Raw genomic sequence first — 23489 nt, 5'->3', positions numbered from 1 at the left:
TCTATGTTTCTTACAACCCTGTAATACTTTGCTGATTTTATATTTATTTTAGAATAAGGAGAATAATGTTCTGTTGGAAAGATTGACCACTCTAGCCTCAAATCACTCCAATGGTATAGAAACAATTCAGAAGCTTCAGCTGGATCTTGAAAAATTAGCTGCGCAAAAGAAAATGTCGGAAGAAAAAGAGAAGAAGCATAGAGAAGACTACGAACAGGTTACTCTTTATGGGGCTTACAGTGGTTCTGTTTGCATGTAATGCTAAATCAGAGCTGCGGAAGTTCCTGCCTGTGGGCCAAATCTGGTCCACAAGGTTGTTTTCCCAAAGCACACCCACCTGCACCTAACACCTTAAGTTCGCTAGGGAGAACTTGATTGCGTAGCCAATTCTTACAGAAAGCAGTTTTTGCTGATGCTATGCTTGGTGCTTGGGAAGCACTGAGCACAGGGTTTGCAAAGCACTTTGTGCAGCACTTCCTCAATGCCCAGCAGCAGCCAGCTGGTTGTCAGGTGTTTAGGAAGTCTTATGCAAAGTGCTTTGCATGCCCTGTGCTCAATGCTTCCCAAGCTCCAAGCATAGGGCTGGCAAAGAGGATGAACCACAAACTGTGCCAGCTTCAAATGAGCCACCTTCAACCAATTAGTTGATGAATGTTAAACAGCTGGTTTAACTAGAGTTTGTGGTCAGTCACAAGCTTTGATTCATTCCTAATACCATGCTGAGATTAAGGGAAAGTGGAACTAAATGCTGCTGAACTCCTTTCAGCTGCGTGGGGAAAGGGGGTAGGCAGAATTTGAAAGTCTCGGTAAGCTCAGGGTTGCTCCAGCTTGAATCATCTGGTCCAACCCCTTGCAATGCAGGAGTATGCAGCTGTCCCATATGGGGATCGAACCTGAAATCTTGGTGTTATCAGCACCATGCTCGTGCATGTAGTTTAGTGCTACACGTGAACTTCGCCAATAAAATAGGAGCTCAAGAATTACTGTGACAACAAGCGGGGCTGGAGTTGGGGATGATGATGTGCTTTGGAGTAATCAGGCATTAACTGAAATCCGTGAGCGCTCTAAAGGATATAAAGGGTAAAGGGACCCCTGACCATTAGGTCCAGTCGTGACCAACTCTGGGGCTGTGGCGCTCATCTTGCTTTATTGGCCGAGGGAGCCAGCGTGCAGCTTCTGGGTTATGTGGCCAGCATGACTAAGTCACTTCTGGCGAACCAGAGCAGCGCATGGAAACGCCGTTTACCTTCCCGCCGGAGCGGTACCTATTGATCTACTTGCACTTTGACGTGCTTTCGAACTGCTAGGTTGGCAGGAGCTGGGACCAAGCAACGGGAGCTCACCCTGTTTTGGGGATTCGAACCACCGACCTTCTGATCGGCAAGTCCTAGGCTTTGTGGTTTAACCGAGAGCGCCACCCGCGTCCCCTAAAGGATATAGTATGTGTTTTTTAACGCTTTTTCTCCCGCCATTACTTTTGCCTTGCAGAAGGTGTCAAAACTTGAAAACTGCAACTCAGAGCTGCAAGAGCAGAAGAAGCAACTAGAAAAGGAACTTAAAGAGAAGAATGAGGAAATGAAAGGTGAGGTGATTCAGATCACATCCCTTAGTTACGCTAGCTTCATTGTGGCAAGCAGAAAAAGAACACTAAAATATTGCCCCTGAGGAAGGCATGCTATCACTTTTGTGTTTTCAGTTAAACTGGGTTCTGCTCCTTTTGGAACATTGCTTGTGCCTTAGATTTGTGGTGCTTCTTCCTAGCAACGAACCAGATGCACAAAGAGTGACTTTCCAATGATGAACAGAATGTGGCGAGAGGGAAGTAGTATTCGCTGTGCCCCCAAATAAACAGTGGTGCATTGACTCCTGCCCAACTAATTAATAATAATAGCCAGCCCTTTCAGACTTGGTCCGTGGTCACAATCCACCACAGAGTTCTCTTGAGCAAGCCTATTGAAAGGAATGGGAGCTGTACAATATAATTTCCAGATAGACTGTACCCCATGATATTATGCTACCATTTTAGGGCTTTGTGCCAAAGTTGCTGGCAGATACACCAGTCAAGATCCTCAGGATCTGGATGTTTATTTCACTTATCATTTGCAATATGGTGCCTAATCTGAAAATTAAGTTTACAGTAAGCAGCATTTTGGCTTCTCAAACCTTGCATGACACCTGTCCTATCTTATGTTGATTTCTGTGCAAAATTATCCATTTACAGTTAAAACCCTCTAAAAATTTGCTTATTAGTCTCTAACTTATGTGTGTGTTTGATGATTTCATGGTTTTATTTTGCATACATTTTTTAAAAAAACAAACAAAAATTGTCTCTCTGCAGAGAAAATGGATGACCTGACAACACAGCTCTTCGCCGACGTTCAAAAAGGAGAAAGGCAACGGATGTATGAAGTGTTAACTTGTGACTTTAAAGTGCCGTTTTATTATATTGTCTGATTTTGCTTGAACTGTAAAGGAATTAAGTATTTATTTATTTATATACCATATAATAAACAGATGGTTGTATTCAGCTAAGTTCTAATCAGAGTTGGCCCACTGAAATTATCGGATCTAAGTGAGCCCATTAATTTCAGTGGATTTGCTCTTGAGCCTGACAAGGGATATAACCCAAAGAATCTAGATGACTTGGATCCTAATGGAAGCTTGTGCAAGGTGTTTTCCTATGCTCTAGGTCCCTGGAAAAGTATCTCCAAAAGAGCCAGGGGCTCCCCTAACTAGGGCAGAATGGGGTGTTGCTGGCAGAGGGTTGAATCACCAATAATAATAATAATAATTTTATTATTTATACCCTGCCCATCTGGCTGGGTTTCCCCAGCCACTCTGGGCAGCGCCCAACAGAATATTAAAAACATGATAAAATATCAAGCATTAACAACTTCCTTAAACAGGGCTGCCTTCAGATGTCTTCCAAAAGTCAGATAGTTGTTTATTTCCTTGACATGGAAGGGCATTCCACAGGGTGGGTGCCACCACCGAGAAGGCCCTCTGCCTGGTTCCCTGTAACCTCACTTCTTGCAGTGAGGGAAGCACCAGAAGGCCCTTGGAGCTGGACCTCAGTGTCTGGGCTGGACGATGGGGGTGGAGACGCTCCTTCACATATATTGGGCGGAGGCTGTTTAGGGCTTTAAAAGGTCAGCACCAACACTTTGAATTGTGCTCGGAAACGTACTGAGAGCCATTGTAGGTCTTTCAAGACCAGTGTTATATGGTCTCGGTGGCCACTCCCAGTCACCAGTCTTGCTGCTGCATTCTGGATCAGTTGTAGTTTCCGGGTCACCTTCAAAGGTAGCCCCACATAGAGTGCATTGCAGTAGTCCAAGCGGGAGATAACCAGAGCATGCACCATTCTGGCGAGACAGACTGCGGGCAGGGAGGGTCTCAGCCTGCGTACCAGATGGAGCTGGTAGACAGCTGCCCTGGACACAGAATTGACCTGCGCCTTCATGGACAGCCGTGAGTCCAAAATGACTCCCACGCTGCACACCTGGTCCTTCAGGGGCACAGTTACCCATTCAGGACCAGGGAGTCCTCCACACCTGCCCACCCCGCTGTCTCCCCAAAACAGTACCAAAAACAGTTCCATAATTGGAAAGTGGCTTCTTAATTGAGCTCTGTTCATAGAGAGTAAAGGTAAAGGGACCCCTGACCATTAGGGCCAGTCGCAGACGACTCTGGGGTTGTGGCGCTCATCTCGCTCTCTAGGCCGAGGGAGCCGGTGTACAGCTTCCGGGTCATGTGGCCAGTATGACTAAGCCGCTTCTGGCGAACCAGAGCAGCACACGGAAACGCCGTTTACCTTCCTGCCGGAGTGGTACCTATTTATCTACTTGCACTTTGACGTGCTTTCGAACTGCTAGCTTGGCAGGAGCAGGGACCGAGCAACGGAAGCACACCCCGTCGCGGGGATTCAAACCGCCAACCTTCTGATCAGCAAGTCCTAGGCTCTGTGGTTTAACCCACAGCGCCACCCGTGTCCCCTTCATAGAGGGTACATCTACCTAATTTTGGAAGCTTCCATTCACTACCTACATTGCATCCCATGGCGTTCAGAAAGGGTTCCCGTGTTATTCACTAGGCTATTTGGGAGGCAGGGGAGTTGGGAAAGTTTATGGCTAGGCTGTGTATATGTGTATGCACCTCTCTGTGTATGCCATGTCTCTGTGTATTTGATTGCATATACTGTAATAACTTCTCTTTATAAATATGCTGTTGTTTATAATAAATATCATAGCAATTTGTTTGTACTTAGAGATATGCGGAGAAAAACAAAGTTGTGGCCTTTTCTGCTGTTGTTGTTAATCTTTGCAGGATGCTTGAGAAGAACTTCCAGAACCAGAAACAAGACTATGAAGAAAAGATGGACTCACTCAAGGCAGAAATAAAGTTTCTCAAAGATGAAAATGATCAGCTGCAAAAGAAAGTCAGGGAAAAACAGCAAATTGAAGATGGCTTAAAAATGGAAGTAGAAGAACTTTCAAACCAAGCAAAGGTATAGTAACAGACCAGTATTAATTGACCACATGTGTTGGGGGAGGGGGGGTTCTTTCCTACATAAGAATGACATTTTTGCTGAGCTAAGCTATGGTTTTGCTTATGGTTGTATCCAAATATGGGCTCTTGGTTTGTTTTGCTCCAGACAAACCACAAGCTTTAGTCAGTTTTGTTCTTGGCTTATCAATCATTTTTCTTGTGGATGCATGCAGGTGATTTGACTGTGCAAACTGGGTCATAGATGTCAATTAGGCATGCTCTAGACTGCAACCTTGTCTTCATCTTATTCCTGTCATTTGCTTTGCCCCATTGAATTGTGCTTCATTTTAAAAATGTTTAATGATCTTAGGCAATCCCTGAACTGCATAAAGAAATTGAACTGATTCAGTCTCAAAAACTGGATGTGGAGAAGCAACTACAGTGCCAGAAACGTGAAATGAGAGGTAATCTGAGAATATTTATCATTCAAATGGGTAAAATATACGGGTGATTCATGGGTTTGATTCATTCATTCTTCCATTTATTCAAGTTGAGACACTGGCTGTTCCATAATATGAAGCAGGCTTAGAGACTCTCCCCTCTCCTTTATTACCTTTAAAGGGAGATCTAGCTTTAAATCCTTATTTTCTTTGGTGAAAACTGATACCGTATTTTTCGCTCTATAGGACGCACCAGACAATAAGATGCACCAAGTTTGGGGGGGAGGAAACAAGAAGAAAAAAATTCTGAACCCCAGAAGCCAGAACAGCAAGAGGGATCTGGCTTCTGGGATAGCCTCTTGCTGCTCTGGCTTCAGGGACAGCCTTTGAAGCCTCCGCAGGGCAGCGGGGTGAAGGCACCCTGCTGCCCTGCGGAGGCTTTGCGCAGCCATCCCCAAGCTAGAACAGCGAGATGGAGTGCTGCGCAGCGCTCCATCTCCCTGTTCTGGCTTTGGGCTTAGCTGCGCAGCCTGCATTCCCTCCATAAGACGCACACACATTTTCCCTTACTTTTTAGAAGGGAAAAAGTGTGTCCTATAGAGCGAAAAATACGGTACTTTTCAATGCTGTTTTCGGCATCTCTTAGAGAGGGGGAAACAGAGTCATTTTGTGGTATCTGCCATCTTTTTAACACAGATCATGTCCTGAGTGGCTGCCAGGCCATCAGAACAGAGTTAGTTTGGTTCTGCATCAGTTTAAACTCGTTGATGCTGCATAATGAGTTCTTGCAGTGAAACAGTAAATACAGTCTGTACAACCTTTCTGCTAAAGTAGAATTTCAGTGTTCACTTTACATTTTATTTATTCCTAGACAAGTTGTCAGACATTACAATGCAACTCCGTGAGAGCTATGACTTCGCAGATGTAAGGAGCAGGTACAGATATAGTCTACATAGACCCTTTTTAAAGTGCAGTTTTGAAATTTTTTTTCCTAAATCACATGCTTGCCTGAGATTAGACCTCCCATTTTTGTTTCCTCTTTTTGTTTTGTAACAGATTGTCTACTGAAGATTTGGAACATCTAAATGAAGATGGGGAACTTTGGTTTGCTTATGAAGGCCTGAAAAAGGCCACAAGGTTAGCTTTATTACCTGTTGTTTGCAAATGGTTTTGATTTGAAGGTGCCCCCAGTCCAAAAAAACAAGCTCAGCCTGTATTCTTGCAGTATTAAATCATCTGGTACCCAGGTGAGGACAGCTTTCCGGGTCATGTGGCCAGCATGACTAAACTGCTTCTGGCTCAATGGGACACCGTGATGGAAACTAGAGTGCACAGAAACACTGTTTACCTTCCCACCACAGTGGTACCTATTTATCTACTTGCACTGGTGTGCTTTTGAACTGCTAGGTTGGCAGGAGCTGGGACAGAGCAATGGGAACTCACCCCGTCACGGGGATTTGAACTGCTGACTTTCTGATCGGCAAGCCCAAGAGGTTCAGTGCCACAGTGCCACCCATGTCCCTGCTGTTCATGCAATGGTTTTCTGATAGGAGAAAAGGCTACTACCTTGGCTGGAAAAAAATTAACAGAATTTATTGTAGTCCTGTTTTGTGATACATGTTCAAAAATGACTTTTATTTATCACTGAAAGGACTTAGTTTGAAACATTTCATTTCAACAGTTCACATGTAAAAAGACTAGATTCACTGTTTTATCTCACCTTCCCACTTTTTAAAATAGTGTATATTCAGCCTGCGTACATTAGGGGTTTGGTGCAATGGTCTTGTCTTAAACCCTTTCCAACCAACTGACCCTTGAGGAAAATTTTAAAAAGGGGGAAAAAGAAAAGGGGTCATTTCAAATGGATTGAGAAACCACCCAAATCATGCCTGATGCAGCTTTAGAGAATGTAATTTAAATTTCAGCATTTTAAGCCAGATCAACTTTTTTCTAGTAGTATAGCATTCTAAACTTTTTTGGTAGTATGGTTGCTGGTGTTCCTTCTGTCTATGTGAATTGCAGTGAAAGTGCTTTGTTTTTTTACGTTACATGGTTCTTGGTCTTAAAAGAATCTTGTGTCAAGGATCTTGTACTGTTTATTTTACTGTTTATGTGTTTCCCTTCTCTCAACAGAGTATTGGAAAGCCATTTCCAGTCTCAGAAAGAGAACTATGAAAGGGAGATAGATGGTCTCAATTCTAAAACTGAACATCTTAGTCAAGAAATAAACCATTTGCAGAAACTGTTCAGGGAGGAAAATGACCTCAATGACAGTATCCGGCTCCAAGTTACCCGACTAACTTCAGAAAATATGGTGAGGACTGAATATAATTGAACTTAAAAACATATTCTAGTAGCAAGCTTCTGAATATAAACAGGGATCCTGTTTGTGATTCGAGGACCCGATCCCCGCTTGGGGGAATGAAGACACGTGGACACTGTATATTAGGTTAATGGGCAAGAAAAGGCACAACTTTATTGATTACAGCATGTGAGAAGGTATTGGCTTAGGCATTGGACCACAGCAAATTTGACTCCACCCACTCGGCGAGGAGTGAGTCAGAAGAGGGGTTAACCACCAGTAGGGGGAGCCTGTTGATGCAAATACAAGAAGATCTGAAGCGCAAGAGCTGGTGCGGCCGCATTTGAGCGGCTAAACCACGCCCCCTGCGGTGGCACCCGATTGGGTGCCCAACTGGGAGGCGTGGCGCACCAGCGATGATGAGAGGGCAGGGGGCAGAATGCCCCCTGCAAGACGTGGGAATCGTCTCCCGCTCACAATCCCTCCCCTTCGGAAGGAGGAGAGGCTTTAGCAAAAGCAGCTACTGTGGAACATAATTATGAAGAATCCATCCTCAATAGAGTTACAAATTGCACATATGCAAAGAATTTTAGAGTTGGAAGGGACCCTGAGGATCATCTAGTCCAACCCTTCAATGCAGGAATATTCAGCTGTCCCATATGGGGATCGAACCTGCAACCTTGGCATTATCAACACCACGCTCTAACCAGCTGAGCTATCCAGGCCTTTGCAGCCTGGGACCAGAGAAGAAAATAAATATTCTAAAAACTTTTCAAAAATATTAAGCCAAATGTGACTCTCTCTTTGATTTTAGTCTTATCACCTTTTATTTCCTTTTGGGTCCAAGTAATTCAAACAATACTGTTTATTTGTCCAACAGGGAAGTTCCTGGACACACAATGAGCAACTAATAAGCTATAGTCCTGTCTCAGAAGTTTTATTTGAACTGACACACACATATTACAGAGGAGATAAGCAATAAAAGTCATGCTATCTTATGTCTGAATGAGGGCATAGGTAGGTGCTTGTATGTGTAGCCTCATAGGAGACTGATCAACAACAGACGAGGAGGAAAAGAAAAGACCCACAGAGCCATTGGCCCAAGCTGGGAGGGAAAGGACTGCTCAAGCTTCATAGCATCCCTTTGATAGCTAAGTCAGTATGAGTCTCTTAATCTCAGGGTTGTGCATTTGTTGGGCAAGAGGTTCCTGCATTGCAGCAGGTTGAACTAGATGACCCTTGTAGTCCCTTCCAACTCTTACAATTCTGTGATTCTATGAAAGGACGCGGGTGGCGCTGTGGGTTAAACCACCGAGCCTAGGACTTGTCGATCAGAAGGTCGGCGGTTCGAATCCCCGTGACAGGGTGAGCTCCCGTTGCTCGGTCCCTGCTCCTGCCAACCTAGCAGTTCGAAAGCACCTCAAAGTGCAAGTAGATAAATAGGTACCACTCCGGTGGGAAGGTAAATGGCGTTTCCGTGCACTGCTCTGGTTTTGCCAGAAGCGGCTTAGTCATGCTGGCCACATGACCCGGAAGCTGTCTGCGGACAAACGCCGGCTCCCTCGGCCAATAAAGCGAGATGAGTGCCGCAACCCCAGAGTCGGTCACGACTGGACCTAGTGGTCAGGGGTCCCTTTATGAAAAGTCCGTAACAGGTATTTGAATCTAGAAGAGATCAAAATCTAGGTTTATGCAGGCCTTGCAGTAAAAGCAGCAGCTTCTAAGGACATCTGTTGATTGCTCATGAAATTTTTCAGTGACCTAAGAAGTATTCCTAGTCTTTGAAGTTGCAGTCAGCCAATTAAAACACAGGCATGTGGATCTTCCTCTGATAGGAGGCTACAGTTCTCCCAGTCAGATGAGTTCTGGAGTAAATGGGAAGGAATATTCCTTGCTAATGCTTCTAGAATTCCACAGTTCTGACATACAACATTGATGCAAGATGTGAGTAGCTTCACTTTAATATTTCCCCCTTTCTCTGAAGATGATCCCAGATCTTAAGCAGCAGATTGCTGAGCTTCAGAAGCAGAAGACGGATCTTGAAAACCGTCTTCAAGAAGAAGCTGCAAAGAATAAAGGTAATTTTTCAACTAGGAGTCATTCCATTTTCAATTTGATAAAGATAGCAACAGGATATTTCCCCCCCTTTATGGTATATAGTGCAGCTCACAATAATTACTTATCACTAAAGTGAATTCATTAAGTACATAGATTATACATTCAGGAAGGTAGCTGTGTTGGTCTGACGCATAAGAAATATATAAAAAAATAAAAAAATTGTCCAGTAGCACCTTAGAGACCAACTAAGTTTGTTCTCAGTATGAGTTTACATAATCAGTTCTGGAGGTCCGTTCATAAGTCAATCTGGGTCGCTGGTGGAAGCGCCTTTGTGCGCAGGTGCATTTGGCGGCAGCGCACTTCTGCGCACGTGCACAAATGGCAGAAGTCGCTTCTGCGCATGCACGAATCGTGACAAATTCAGTATTTACTTCCGGGTTTGTCGTGGTCACAACTTGGATCAGGCCCAAGTAGAGGCAGTCGTAAGTAGAGGTTCTACTGTATCAGAATTGTATGCTGGAACATTCCAGAACTCTTAAATGCATTATTGCTTTTTTTTTTTGCTTTTTTTTGGCTGCTGTTGAAATGGACAAGGAATCATAAGTATCCATTATGGTTTTTTTTAATTCTGTAAGTTTTTAAAGTTTAATTATTTTATTATTAATTATATTTCCTTTTTCTGAGGTTTTTTGTATTGTTTATTATATCTCTTGCAGTGCCATTCATACTATTTCATATATTTAATGGAAATTTGTGGAAATGGTTGTGGCTTCCGGCTAATTTTAAGAAGATTTTACAATCTAGCTTTCACTTTTAGCATTGCTTCACCAACTGATTTCTGTCTGACATGTTCAGTTGGGATCATGTTCTCTCTGTCCCTAAACAGGGGCAACTCTATTATAAAACAGGACTTTTAGATGGATTGTGTGTTTTATAGTGCAACTTTGTATATGAGAACATGGATAATCTTACTGTAGTAAACCCTATAAATCCCAGTGTAGGTTGGTTTAGTAAAATTATGTTTATTGTTATTATTAAAGAGAAAATGGAAGAAAGGGCAGATCTGCTGCGTCATAACCAGGAAAAAGAAGGAACACAAATAAGGTAATCATAAAAAGCCTCTGAAAAATGTTGGGCATAGTTTATTTGAGTATTTAATTTCACGGAAAAGGAGGTAACGCTCCAAAATCAATATATTGGTTTTTAATAAAAAAATGAAAATGCTACATTTGCGAAAAGATTGCCAGCCTTTGAAACAGCCCATATAGCTGCCCCCTTAACTGCCCTTTGATTTGCAGCAGTTAGAAAAGTGATCACGAGCATGTTTAGTTCCATGCCATGAAAACCTTCACTTGCCAATTTCTACGGAGGAGTCCCCTTTTAAAGGGAGACGGGCAGGCCAAACTGGTTTAATTTCTGACCCGTCGGCAGTGCTAGCTTCCAGGTAGGCTGAAGACAAAGTGCAGATGAGCTTCAAATGAACGGAAAGTCGGACTTGTGAGCTATTCTCAGGTTAGCACATGAGAACATCCACTTTGTGGGTTGTGCCACCTGGCTGCCTGCACCCACATTCAATATAAAATGCCTCAGTGGAAAACTCATTTGGCAGAAGAGTCCGACAGCACATGCTTTCATCCTAGGTGATCCACCTGCTCAACTCATCCACCCTCACTTAGCTTAATATGGATGACTGAGATGCAAACCCGAGAATGGAACATGGATTCATTTACTGTGCCTTCTAGGTTATCATCCTGAGCCACAAATGACCTCGCCCTTCCTACAATACAGGGCTGTCTATGATCATTGAGGCTAGCGTCTCCACCCCCATCGTTCTGCCCGGACACTGAGGTCCAGCACCGAGGGCCTTCTGGCGGTTCCCTCACTGCGAGAAGCCAAGTTACAGGGAACCAGGCAGAGGGCCTTCTCGGTAGTGGCGCCCTCCCTGTGGAACGCCCTCCCACCAGATGTCAAAGAGAACAACAACTACCAGACTTTTAGAAGACATCTGAAGGCAGCCCTTTTTAGGGAAGCTTTTAATGTTTGATGTATCACAGTATTTTAATATTCTTTTGGAAGCCGCCCAGAGTGGCTGGGGAAACCCAGCCAGATGGGCGGGGTATAAATAAATTATTATTATTATTATTATTATTATTATTATTATTATTATTATTATTATATAGTAACCTCACACAACTGCTCCCTTCCTCCTCTCAGGGGACTGAGATGTGTGGCCTCTGGTCTGCCATTCACTCCTAGGTTTTTGTAGCTGTTGTCTTCATGCAAACTCTGTTTCCGATTGTGCATGGTCATGAATGGAAAACTGAGGTGGAAAGCAGAGGAGGGAAGGAAAGTTAAGTCGCACACAAGTTAAGTCCAAGAGCAGAGCTCACAACGTGGTTAGCTCAGCCTTCTAACCTGAAACTGCCCATTCATGATAAGTGAACCAGTGTTCCATTTTGTAGCAGCTCTTTGTTTTATGCACAGGGAAAGAATTAATACATTTTAATGCCTTTTTAGAGTATTGCACGTTCAAAATGAAATACGCACGAAGGAAAAAGAAAGGCTGATCGCCACATCTGACGAGCTTCAGGACATAAATGATCATATGGAGAAGCAACACGAAGGAGAGGATGAAACCAAGTACAAAATGTGGCAAGATATGGCATATCTTACTACAGAAAATACGGTGAGGAAGGAAAATGCTCCTGGTAATGGATTATTTTAAGCCTATGCATGCTTACTTTGAAGTAAGTCCCACTCAATTCAATGGAACTTACTCTCAAGTAAGTGTGATTGGGATCATAGCCTTATTGCCTTAAAATCACAAAGAGTTTCAACCCTTTGTGATATGTTGTACAAAGGGGGGAAAACCAATTTGAGATTCTATATTAAAATGATTTTTAAAAGTGGGATGAGAACATGCGTCACTTGGCTCTTTTTCATAGTTTTTCACGAATGTGGCTAGTTGGGATGCCAACTATATGTTGAGCTCATTCCAAAGCTCTTTCTTCTGCAACTCTTATTATACCAAGACACCTTGCATAGGAAAAGAGTTGAGTGAGCCCACAGATTGGGAACTGCAGTTTAGTGTTGATTTTCCCCCTAACAAATTTAAATGTTAAAACATTTTAAAAAATAATTTTATAAGTTACGCAAGGCTAAGACATTCAGGTTCTGCAAAGGCAAGCAAGGCAACAATAGCCTGGTCATGATGGCTGCGTATATCTCTAATATTTTGGGCTTGCCGATTGGAAGGTTGGCGGTTCAAATCCCTGCGACGGAGTGAGCTCCCGTTGCTCTGCCCCAGCTCCTGCCAACCTAGCAGTTCAAAAGTACGTTATTGCAAGTAGATAAATAGGTACCGCTGCGGCGGGAAGGTAAACAGCATTTCCGTACTCTCTGGTTTCCGTCATGGTGTCCCGTTGCACCAGAAGCAGTTTAGTCCTGCTGGCCACATGACCCAGAAAGCTGTCTGTGGACAAACGCTGGCTCCCTTGGCCTGAAAGCGAGATGAGCGCCGCAACCCCATAGTCGCCTTTGACTGGACTTAACTGTCCAGGGGTCCCTGCTGGGGATGATGAGCTGGAGAGTGCTATTGTGCTCATGTTCTCATGGGCTTGTCATGAGCCTCTGGTTAGTCACTGTGAACAAAGAATGCTAGACCAGACAGGCCTTTGATGTGATCCTGTTGGGCTTTTCTTATGTTCTTCTCGTGTTTTTAACAAACAAGGCAGGGTCCAGGTTCCATGTAAAGCAGAGATAAGGCAAATCCAGCACTGTGGAGACATCTGGGGTCAGTCCTGATGTTCCTTCTGAATTTTGCCCTCATCCTCCAAAGTTGGGGAGTCGTGCCACTGACAGCAGTGTCTACTAAGAAGTATTCATTTACAACAGTGGTTCCCAATTGGTGGCCTGCGGAACCCACCCAGGGGGTCCGTGGCTTCATTCACATAACAAAAACTACCAGATAGATATTTAAATTTTCAGATGTGGTGGGTCTGTGACTTGGCTTTTGAAAAACAGAGGGTCCTCAGGACTTAGGTAATTGGGAGCCAATGATTTATAGCATTGCTCAGAATCTATTTTTTTTGTTTCTCCAGTGTAAGTAACAATGCCGTTTTTCTATCATGCCTATTATCGGCCAGTAATAAACCTGAATTTTGTCCTGCATAGAAGCATAAAATCATAGAATTGTAGAGTTGGAAGGGACCCTAAGGATCATTTAGTAAAACCCCTTGCAATGCAGGAATATGCAGCTGTCCCAAATGCATGTAGGGATGCATTTGGTGTGTAAAGAAGTCAATATACTATATTGGGCAGAACACCTTTTTTTAAAGCAGATCATTCTTTCTCAACTTTATTGGACACTGTAGGATCTAGAAGAGGAGATGGATAAGAAGGACAGAATAATAAAGAAACTTGAGGATCAGATCAAGACCCTTAGAAAGTCTATAGAAACAGGTGAGGGCATTAAATATATTCTTTAAAACTGTTTGAATGCGTGCTTCTTTGGAAACCACATGGAAGATGAAACCAACATTATGGTAATAATTATGAGAGTTCATAGGATCAAATTCATCGTGCAGTGCTGCCTGTTCCCTGAAATCCTGCTGCAAAAGACTGCCATAGAATACTAGAAGCATGGGGCTAAGACATTGGTGGCTAACTTTTGCGGGGGTATGTTTATCTTTGGTGAATGGGGGTGGGGACACAGCTTTTGTGGGTGTGGCCAAAAGTGGGTACCTTTCTCTCCCTCCCTCCTTACCTCTCTCTCCCTCTCCCCCCCCCACATACACCCCCCCAAGTCATCAAATGATTGATCTGAAAACTGATGCACTGACCCAAACCAACATGTTTATGTGCGATCCTAGTTGGTAGTGGTGGTGGATTTTTATTTTGTATTTTTTAATAACTCTGTTCCAAAGCTTAACAGGCCATGACTGCTGCAGAAAGCCTGATCATTTGTATTAAATAATTTGTCACACACAGTGATTTGTGTCATGGATCGTTCTTTCCAACCTTCTAATGCCAATGTAGTATTTTTCTGAAAGTAAATATATATTAATGTTTAACAGCCCATGAAGAACCCATGTTGTCCATGCCAAAAGAATACATTGGAATGTTGCAGTACAGAAAGGAAGACGAAGGAAAAATTGTTCAGAACCTGATCCTTGGTACTGCCATAACACTTTCAATTTCACCTAAGTATACTCATAAGCAATGCCAAATAGTTGTTGCTGGAAGTTTTGGAGTCGTGGCCAGTATTCATGTTTTTTCTCCTTCCTATCTTATCTGTTTTCCTGAAAGCTCTATGATGCTTCTGTTTTAGAACGGCTGTGGGGGGGAAATGTGTGTGACATATTTGTGCTTTCTGTAACTTTCCTAAACTCTTCACTCTTGAGGCTAAATACTTGGAAGACTCCAGGGTCATGAGTTTGTTTTTTTCTTCTCAGATCTACCATTACTGTAAGTCACTATCTCTGAAATACATCTTGAAGTTAAAACTGGTGTCACCTCTGCTGAAATCTTTCCCTCTCACTGTGTTTTCACCATTTCTGACTCAAATGGCCTTCAAAAACGAGGCCCAAATATACCAGGTCTGTGTTTAATATATTTTTCTCTGCCTTTCTAGGGACTCTGTAACTACTGTGTCCCATCCACAATTTCCTCCTCATCTCTCTATTCTATTGTTTTCCCAAACATTTATAAGGTCACAGAATGTCCTCTGCATGTTTCCCTCCTATTTTTTCTTGGGAAGTTTGGGTTTCATTTATACCTGAGCAAACAACTGCAATGTTTTGCTTCTTTGCAATCCACTTCCCATTCATTTTCAATCTGTAAATCTCCTCAGTAATCCACGTTAATATTTTGGGTTTTTGTGAGCTTTCGCTAACACAATTACTCACTTTGAAGAGTCTATATTTTCACTACAGCTTTTTTGTGATATGTTTTCAGGCAAGCTAAATACATAGCTTCTTTAAGACAACTTTGCTATGTCTTGAAAGTCTTGTGCATTGCTAATATCTGTGGCTACTTATTCAGCCCTAGCCAGTTTCTCTGTGGTTTTTATAGTGTGGTTATCCAAAGTAAGTTCTTATCAAGAGACATAAATTGCAAAATGAAAGCAAGTAGCTTGTGCTAATTTTCTTATTTCTCGGTCCTTTGTGCATATTTTTTAATTGTAGAGATCCAAAATAATACGATTCAGGAACAGGATGAGATTTTGGGGGAAGAAATGCATATGGTTACAATTTCATTTCTTTTAAAAAGAATGGCTAACCTATAGAATTTATTTAGTGCTCACTAAATAATCAACACCATTTGATTCTTGGTTTCATGCAGAACTGAAGCCCCGTGGAGTGGTGGTAAATATGATACCAGGACTTCCAGCTCACATCCTCTTCATGTGTGTGAGATATGCAGATTATCTGAACGATGACGGCATGCTGAAATCCTTCATGAATATGTCAATCAATAGTATCAAACAAGTAATTAAGGTAGGAACATTTTGCTTGCAGTCTGCTTTCTTTCTGTACAGTTGGCATAGCCCAACAGAATGTTTTGCAGCTATAGGTTGACTAATGGAACGATTCCCATGCCATGACTGCTTACCAGAGAAATTGTGCTATTCAAATTGGTCATTCACTCTTCTTTCTTGCTTGCAGATAATTCCATTAAGTAGAACTCAATAAAATATCTACCTGCAAATTACATAGTGCCATATCGTGTCACAAATATAAAGTATATGATTGAAAGGAGTCATTTCATGGCTGCAAAGCATTATGTCATAGCTGTCTTTATTGCCGCCTGGTGTAGATTTTAAGCCTAGATTTACAGGACTAGTGCATTCAGAGCTTCGATTACGGTATCATGAAGGTCACATGAAACAAAAATAGCTGAGCATGTTTCATAGCTGAATCTATTCATGGTCAGCTACTTATGCAGGTTACGTTTGCATAGTCAGCTGAGTTCCTGTGATTTCCTGATTTGGTTCTTTCATGCTTATTATGTCAGTTTGTGCCATAAGTCCTTTCACCTTAAGTCTTGCATCTCTCCTATAAAGTTGCACACATTGTGACTTCCCTGCTGGAATAAACTTTACTTTCATTTGCAGTCGCAGTGCCTGTTCTGGTTTTGCCAGAAGCGGCTTGGTCATGCTGGCCACATGACCTGGAAAAACTGTCTGCGGATAAACGTTGGCTCCCTCGGCCAGTAAAGCGAGATGAGCGCTGCAACCCCAGAGTCTTTCACGACTGGACTTAACTGCCAGGGGTCCTTTACCTTTTTTTAAGGCACAAGCTGTTTATATAATAATAATCATAATAATCATAATAATAATCATAATAATAATAATTTATTATTTATACTCCGCCCATCTGGCTGAGTTTCCCCAGCCACTCTGGGCGGCTTCCAATCAAGTGTTAAAAACAATACAGCATTAAATATTAAAAACTTCCCTAAACAGGGCTGCCTTCAGCTGTCTTTTAAAAAGACGATAGCTGCTTATTTCCTTCACATCTGAAGGGAGGGCATTCCACAGGGTGGGCGCCACTACTGAGAAGGCCCTCTGTCTGGTTCCCTGTAACCTCACTTCTCGCAATGAGGGAACCGCCAGAAGGCCCTCGGAGCTGGATCTCAGTGTCCAGGCTGAACGATTGGGGTGGAGACGCTCCTTCAGGTATACAGGACCTGAATTTTATATTGAGTTTATATATTTTATATAATTTTATACTGAGTTTATATTGGCACAAGCTGTTTTACCTTTTTTTAAGGCACAAGCTGTTTAAATTGTAACTGGATTTGAGGTGTTTAATTAGCATTTAGTAGTAGACCTACTGCTGAGTATCAGTAATTGCATGTGTAAAAGTTAATTAAGTTATGCACAATTCTGAAGTTGTGTATTAGGACTGTAATCCCAGGCAAATCAATGGAAAAGGCTGATTTCCTTGTGAAGTGGCCGGCTGGGGTTGGGATAAGCCATTAGGAGTTCAAAGGGGCTAGGTGTGAAGACTAAACTTTCAAGTAATTTCCTTCAAGCATTGAGTCTTTTCATACATCAAAGGAGGGATCTTCCTCTGGGTACAAAGGACCAGAGCTTTGGGCTGCTGTGATGTAGGGTTACCAAACGCCCCTGGTTCCCGGGGACAGTCCCCGGATTTGCCAATCTGTCCCCGGACAAATTCCATCCCCGGAATGTCGCCAGATTTGCTAATCTGTCCCCGGGAAACATGGCAGCGGCAGCCTTAGCAGCCCAGAGCCAGCTGGTTAGCACAGTTGGCTCTGGCTGGCTTCAGGAGCTGCTCACTACTGTGGCGCCCGCCATTTTTCCTGCGCCATGGCAGCGAGCAGCTCCTGAAGCCAGCCAGAGCCAACTGCACTACCAGGCTGGCCCCTCCTGGGCAACGGCCGCCTGCCCGTGACTCCCAGGCCTCCCCTGATCTGTCAAAACGAAGGGGGAAGGGGGAAGGAGATCGGGGAAGGCTCGGGAGTCATGGGTACGCGGTGTGCCGTTGCCCAGTTTTTAAAAAAAACTCTATACATTTCTGTTTTGCAGGGTGCAAAAGAAGGGTTTTTCATCTTTATACAATATGCATGTGTGCTTGGGCCCAGGGTCTTTTGCCTCACCATCCCCACTACTGACTCCCTGTTGCTACTCAGCTTCAAAAAAATTCCCTGGATTCATTGAAAAAAATCTGGTAACCATAATGTAACCAGGAAGCTTTGGGGTTAGGGTAAGCTGAATGGGCCCTGTAGAGCCAGAGATAGCTTGCAGAGAAAGGGATGCTGCAGAGACAGAGCAGCATATGATGCTCTTAATATGAAATAGGCTGGTGTGTTTTGGGGTGCTGCTGCTATGAGCCCCTCCATAAGTAGACTCAGGCTGTCTATGTATGTAAAGAAACCAGATATGTAATAAAGAGACTAACCTCCATTGTGCATAATTTTCTGACTTCTCATGCAACCGCTTGCGAAGATTGAGGTGGTGTGGGTAAATATATGAAATATAAATTAAGCAAACGCAGTGTCTTAATGTTTAGGAACATGTTGAAGACTTTGAGATGTTGTCCTTCTGGCTTTCAAACACATGCCATTTTCTTAACTGTCTGAAACAGTACAGTGGAGAAGAGGTAAGAATAATTTCACGCTCCCTATAAAATAGTTGAACATTGCAATACAGTTCATGATTAAATTTTTTTTTTGGCAAGTATCACCTATTGGAACCAACTTTCACAGAAGACCTAGAAACCACATCCTTGTAGTCCATAGCCTTGTGAATCCATACCTGAAAGGTTTGGGCCTAGCCTGCGTTATCTCTTGTGTCCTGCACATTGTGAACATGCCCTTTCTCTTGTCAAGATCCACCATGGGTTGGACAACAGGTCTTGAAATTAAAATTACTACTAGCATTAGGTAAAAATATTTGCATGTATACTTCTTAACAGATTGCATGAATAGCCTTTTGCTCTTCTGAATATATGTTTGTTTCTGCACTACTCTACTCAGTATGCAGAAGTATAAAACCTGTATTATGGTCTTAAATGGCACATGTTTATACATCTGATTTTCAGGAATTTATGAAGCACAATACTCCACAACAAAATAAGAACAATCTGAAGCACTTTGACCTGTTGGAATACAGGCAGGTTCTTAGTGATCTAGCCATTCGTATTTATCATCAGTTTATCATTGTAATGGAGAACAATATTCAGCCAATGATAGGTAAGAAATAAATGCTGATAGCAGCACACATTCCAAGCTATTTCTAAACCTTGTGCATGGCTAAAACGATATAGGAATGAATTATTAGTATTTTCTTGTTTCTTTGTGCATGTCTGAAAAGTCTATTTACATGTATTCGTGGCTGAAATCTTATGTACATTTCCCTGGGAGTAAGCACCACTGAACAGAGTGAGACTTCTGAATAGAGGTGCATAGGATTCATCAAGACTAAAAACTAGCTGATTCCTCCAGTTCTAACTATCAGTTGAACCACTATGATATTGAATTTTCAGGAACTCTCTAGCTGTGCTGCTGGGGAAAACATTCAGCAATCAAATGATGCAAAAACTGCAACTTGTTTTAAAGAGAAACCTGTGGTGGTATGATAGCAGCCTCTGCCAGCAGGCATGGAAAAGACCTTCTGCTATTTGCATAGCTATCTCCTTCTCCCAAACCTAGGGGTGTTTCCCTTCGCTCCCAAGGAAAAGCATAAGGTATAGGGACCCCTGACCGTTAAGTCCCGTTGCGGATGACTCTGGGGTTGTGGCGCTGATCTTGCTTTACTGGCCAAGGGAGCTGGCGTTTGTCCGCAGACAGCTTCCGGGTCATGTGGCCAGCATGACTAAGCCACTTCTGGTGAAGCAGAGCAGCGCACGGAAACAACGTTTACCTTCCCACTGGAGTAGTACATATTAATCTACTTGCACTTTGACGTGCTTTTGAACAGCAGTTCAAAAGGTTGGCAGGAGCTGGGACTGAACAATGGGATCTCACCCCGTCGCGGGGATTCGAACCGCCAACCTTCTGATCAGCAAGTCCTAGGCTCTGTGGTTTAGACCACAGCACCACACGCACCCCACCATTCCAAGCATACTAGGGCCCCAAACCGCCATTCAAACTCTCGAACAGTAGTTTTCAGTGCATCATGCAGGAATGAGGTCAGACACTGCCTCTCTGAGACACTGCCCACCCCCAAAAGAGAATGCTAAAGTGAATACCATGAACTCTATTGTCAGGATTCAAGAAACCATCAAAGGCTTGGAACATACTCATGCTAATATCTGTTTAAGTGATAATCAGATTCTGTGCACGGATTTGTTTTTTCTTTTTATTTTAATTGCTTAAATACGAATAAAAGTGTGGTGCAAAGGGTCGGCGCATCCAACTGTTATAACCAGAAGGTTGGTAGTGTGAGCCCACCCAGGGATGGCTATGGGCAGGATTCCTGCATTACCTGGGGTTGGACTAGATGACCCTTGTGGTCCCAACTCTACAGTTTTATGATTCTATGAATATATATTACACAGATGAGTAAGAATATGGACTTTGAATACATATATCAAGACAGCATTTTTTTTGTTTTGTAAAATAAAATACTGCTACAAATATATGCATTTAGCAGGTTAAACACCATAAATGCAAAGAAAATTATTCCTAAACTTATTCAGTTTATTTCTCCCGCAGTAGCATATATGGGTTTATATCATCCTACACTCTGTCATTCCAGTGTACTTGAGAATCCGGTCACACACACACACATATGTATGTGTGTGTGTGTAATATATACACCAGTCAAAAGATTGCATTATCAGTTTGTATGAATGCAGGTGCAGTTCTGTGAATAATGCAGTTGGAGAAGAGACATTCTGAATCTGATTCAAGGACTGCCTTGCTGGATTTCTTAGCATTTGTTTTTCTGCTATAACCTCAGTGTTCACTGAATAATGGAAATCTCAAAACGTAGCCCACCCAAATGCCCTTCTTTATTGCAATAATAAGTAAGCTGGTATTTAAAACCTTTAAACAGCACGACTGCTTTCCAGAGCCAAATAGCAGTGATAAAGGAACTTTATTTATTTATATTTTCTTCTTGCTTCCTGTGTTATCTTTTCCAGTGCCGGGAATGCTGGAGTATGAAAGCCTCCAGGGGATTTCTGGCTTAAAACCGACTGGATTCCGCAAGCGCTCCTCCAGCATAGACGACACAGATGCCTACACCATGACCTCCATCCTGCAACAGCTCAGCTATTTTTATACCACAATGTGTCAGAATGGCTTGGACTCAGAGCTCCTAAAGCAGGCCGTGAAGCAGCTTTTCTTTCTGATTGGAGCAGTTACCCTAAACAGTCTATTCCTTCGCAAGGATATGTGCTCTTGTCGAAAGGGGATGCAGATAAGGTGAATAATAAGAATAAGATTAAGAATAGAACATGTCAGTTAAGAAAAGAAAAATCTCCATGGTTATGTTATAGCAACCAAAATACAATTAAAAATCAAATGGCATAAAGCATATCTGCCGATCGGAAAAAGCAGCAGAAACCTACAGGATAAACAAAATTTAGGCTGTAATCCTATAGCCACTAACTCTGGGAGTGAATGCCTTTAACTGAATGGGGGTTACTTCTGCATAGATACATAGAGCCAGGGCACTCAAAAAAATAATTGTATGGTGGCTAAAAGTCAGCAGGGAGTCCACAGTATGCATTCCATTGTCCATCACTGATTCCTTTTTTGAATATTATTGTATTAAAAGACTTAGCTAAAGGTACCCCTGCCCGTACGGGCCAGTCTTGACAGACTCTAGGGTTGTGCGCTCATCTCACACTAGAGGCCGGGAGCCAGCGCTGTCCGCAGACACTTCCAGGTCACGTGGCCAGCGTGACGAAGCTGCTCTGGCGAACCGGCACCAGAGCAGCACACGGAAACGCCGTTTACCTTCCCGCTATAAAGCGGTACCTATTTATCTACTTGCACTTAAGGGTGCTTTCGAACTGCTAGGTGGGCAGGAGCTGGGACCGAACGACGGGAGCTCACCCCGCCGCGGGGATTCGAACCACCGACCATGCGATCGGCAAGTCCTAGGCGCTGAGGTTTTACCCACAGCGCCACCCGCGTCCCAAGACTTACATCTTGATAAAGTCTTGCACAGTGTATAGGGCAAGTGTTCCTATGCTAAGGTCACCAGATTTTTTTCATTGAATCTGGGGACACTTTTCAACTTCAATGGATTTTGTATGGGGACTGATTAGTAAATTCAGGGACTGTCACCGGGAAACAGGGACGTCTGGTAACCTTATCCTATGCTGACGTAGGAGCATGATCATAAAGAAACATTTTGAAAAGAACTTTCCAAATTTTATGAAATGGGGGGAGAGCAATCTAAAATGGGAAAAATCACGTTGTTTTATAAATGGAATATTATTACATTCCCATATTTGCATGGCATACAAAGTATGCCAGACATTTTATTCTGCCATAGCACATTGCTCTGGGGCAGCAACTTGTGTTACCAGCTTCTGAACAAAAGGGAGTTTAAACCAAATTATCTTTTCCTTCCCTAGGTGTAATATCAGCTATCTCGAAGAGTGGCTTAAGCAGAAGAATCTGCAGAGCAGCTCTGCCAAGGAGACGTTGGAACCTCTTTCCCAAGCAGCTTGGCTCCTTCAGGTTAAAAAGACCACAGATGAGGATGCCAAAGAGATTTATGAACGCTGCACATCCCTCACTGCTGTGCAGGTACTTAAACCTAGGGTCTTCCTCCCTTGCTTGGTAGATTCCTAAAATATCAGTTTATGAAACTGCCCTGGCTATACAGACAGTCTTATTTAATACCTGGTAAGCATTGTGCAAGGGACGTGGGTGGCGCTGTGGGTTAAACCACAGAGTCTAGGACTTGCTGATCAGAAGGTCGGCAGTTTGAATCCCTGCGACGGGGTGACCTCCCATTGCTCAGTCCCGGCTCCTGCCAACCTAGCAGTTTGAAAGCACGTAAAAGTGCAAGTAGATAAATAGGTACCGCTCCAGCGGGAAGGTAAACGGCGTTTCCGTGCACTGCTCTGGTTTGCCAGAAGCGGCTTAGTCATGCTGGCCACATGACCTAGAAGCTGTACACTGGCTCCCTCGGCCAGTAAAGCGAGATGAGCGCCGCAACCCCAGAGTCGGTCACGACTGGACCTAATGGTCAGGGATCCCTTTACCTTAAGCATTGTGCAAGCAAGCACAGTTGTGGTGAAATGCCATGCACCGCTTTTAAAGTGCAAGTCATTTCATTAAGATTGCTTTTTTACCTGTCTTTCTGTCTTTCCTCCACCCTCTTTTTTCTGGATTTTCTTTTTTCATAATTGCAAATTTCCTATGCTGTTGTCGTCTCCATCCTCTATGTCCCCATATTATTCCTTCGATTATAACAGGGTTTCTCTTTTTTGCTCAATTTCCAATTCGCTGTGTCAGCCCCTCCTGACACCTCCCTCTCCCCTTGATGTTTTTCCATTCTGCTGCCCGGGGGGGGGGGTGTAACCTCAATACATATAGAATCATTACAGTTTTTACTTGTATCGGAAGTATTCATGAATTTCTTTAAATCATTCCTACAGATAGTAAAAATCCTCAACTCCTACACACCTATAGATGATTTTGAGAAAAGGGTGACTCCATCATTCGTTCGTAAAGTGCAGGTATGATTATTAAATCACAATCTCATT

The 23489-nt window shown here is 43.0% G+C and overlaps 1 protein-coding gene across 4 annotated transcripts in view; it reads left to right on the top strand.

Moving 5' to 3' along the window:
• Positions 1–23489, top strand: part of MYO5C (myosin VC) — a 52354-nt gene that overhangs the window by 27656 nt on the left and 1209 nt on the right. For 3 of the 4 annotated variants that reach the window (XM_080980237.1, XM_080980236.1, XM_080980238.1), the window contains 19 exons: positions 53–217; positions 1489–1582; positions 2339–2402; positions 4327–4507; positions 4859–4952; positions 5800–5863; positions 5985–6065; positions 7062–7242; positions 9215–9308; positions 10329–10392; positions 11806–11974; positions 13662–13749; positions 14364–14462; positions 15631–15785; positions 18327–18416; positions 18858–19008; positions 20904–21186; positions 22350–22524; positions 23382–23462. In XM_080980237.1, coding sequence (XP_080836363.1) covers positions 53–217; positions 1489–1582; positions 2339–2402; positions 4327–4507; positions 4859–4952; positions 5800–5863; positions 5985–6065; positions 7062–7242; positions 9215–9308; positions 10329–10392; positions 11806–11974; positions 13662–13749; positions 14364–14462; positions 15631–15785; positions 18327–18416; positions 18858–19008; positions 20904–21186; positions 22350–22524; positions 23382–23462 — 2373 coding nt within the window. Of the gene's footprint in view, positions 1–52; positions 218–1488; positions 1583–2338; positions 2403–4326; positions 4508–4858; positions 4953–5799; positions 5864–5984; positions 6066–7061; positions 7243–9214; positions 9309–10328; positions 10393–11805; positions 11975–13661; positions 13750–14363; positions 14463–14741; positions 14886–15630; positions 15786–18326; positions 18417–18857; positions 19009–20903; positions 21187–22349; positions 22525–23381; positions 23463–23489 lie in introns of those variants that run through there. The other variant, XM_080980239.1, reaches the window with a different exon arrangement.

Source organism: Podarcis pityusensis, assembly GCF_964106645.2.
Source record: "Podarcis pityusensis genome assembly, chromosome: 14".
Taxonomy (NCBI): Eukaryota; Metazoa; Chordata; class Lepidosauria; order Squamata; family Lacertidae; genus Podarcis; species Podarcis pityusensis.
The sequence above is the reverse complement of the archived record's forward strand: the minus strand, read 5'-3'. Positions and strand labels throughout refer to the sequence as shown.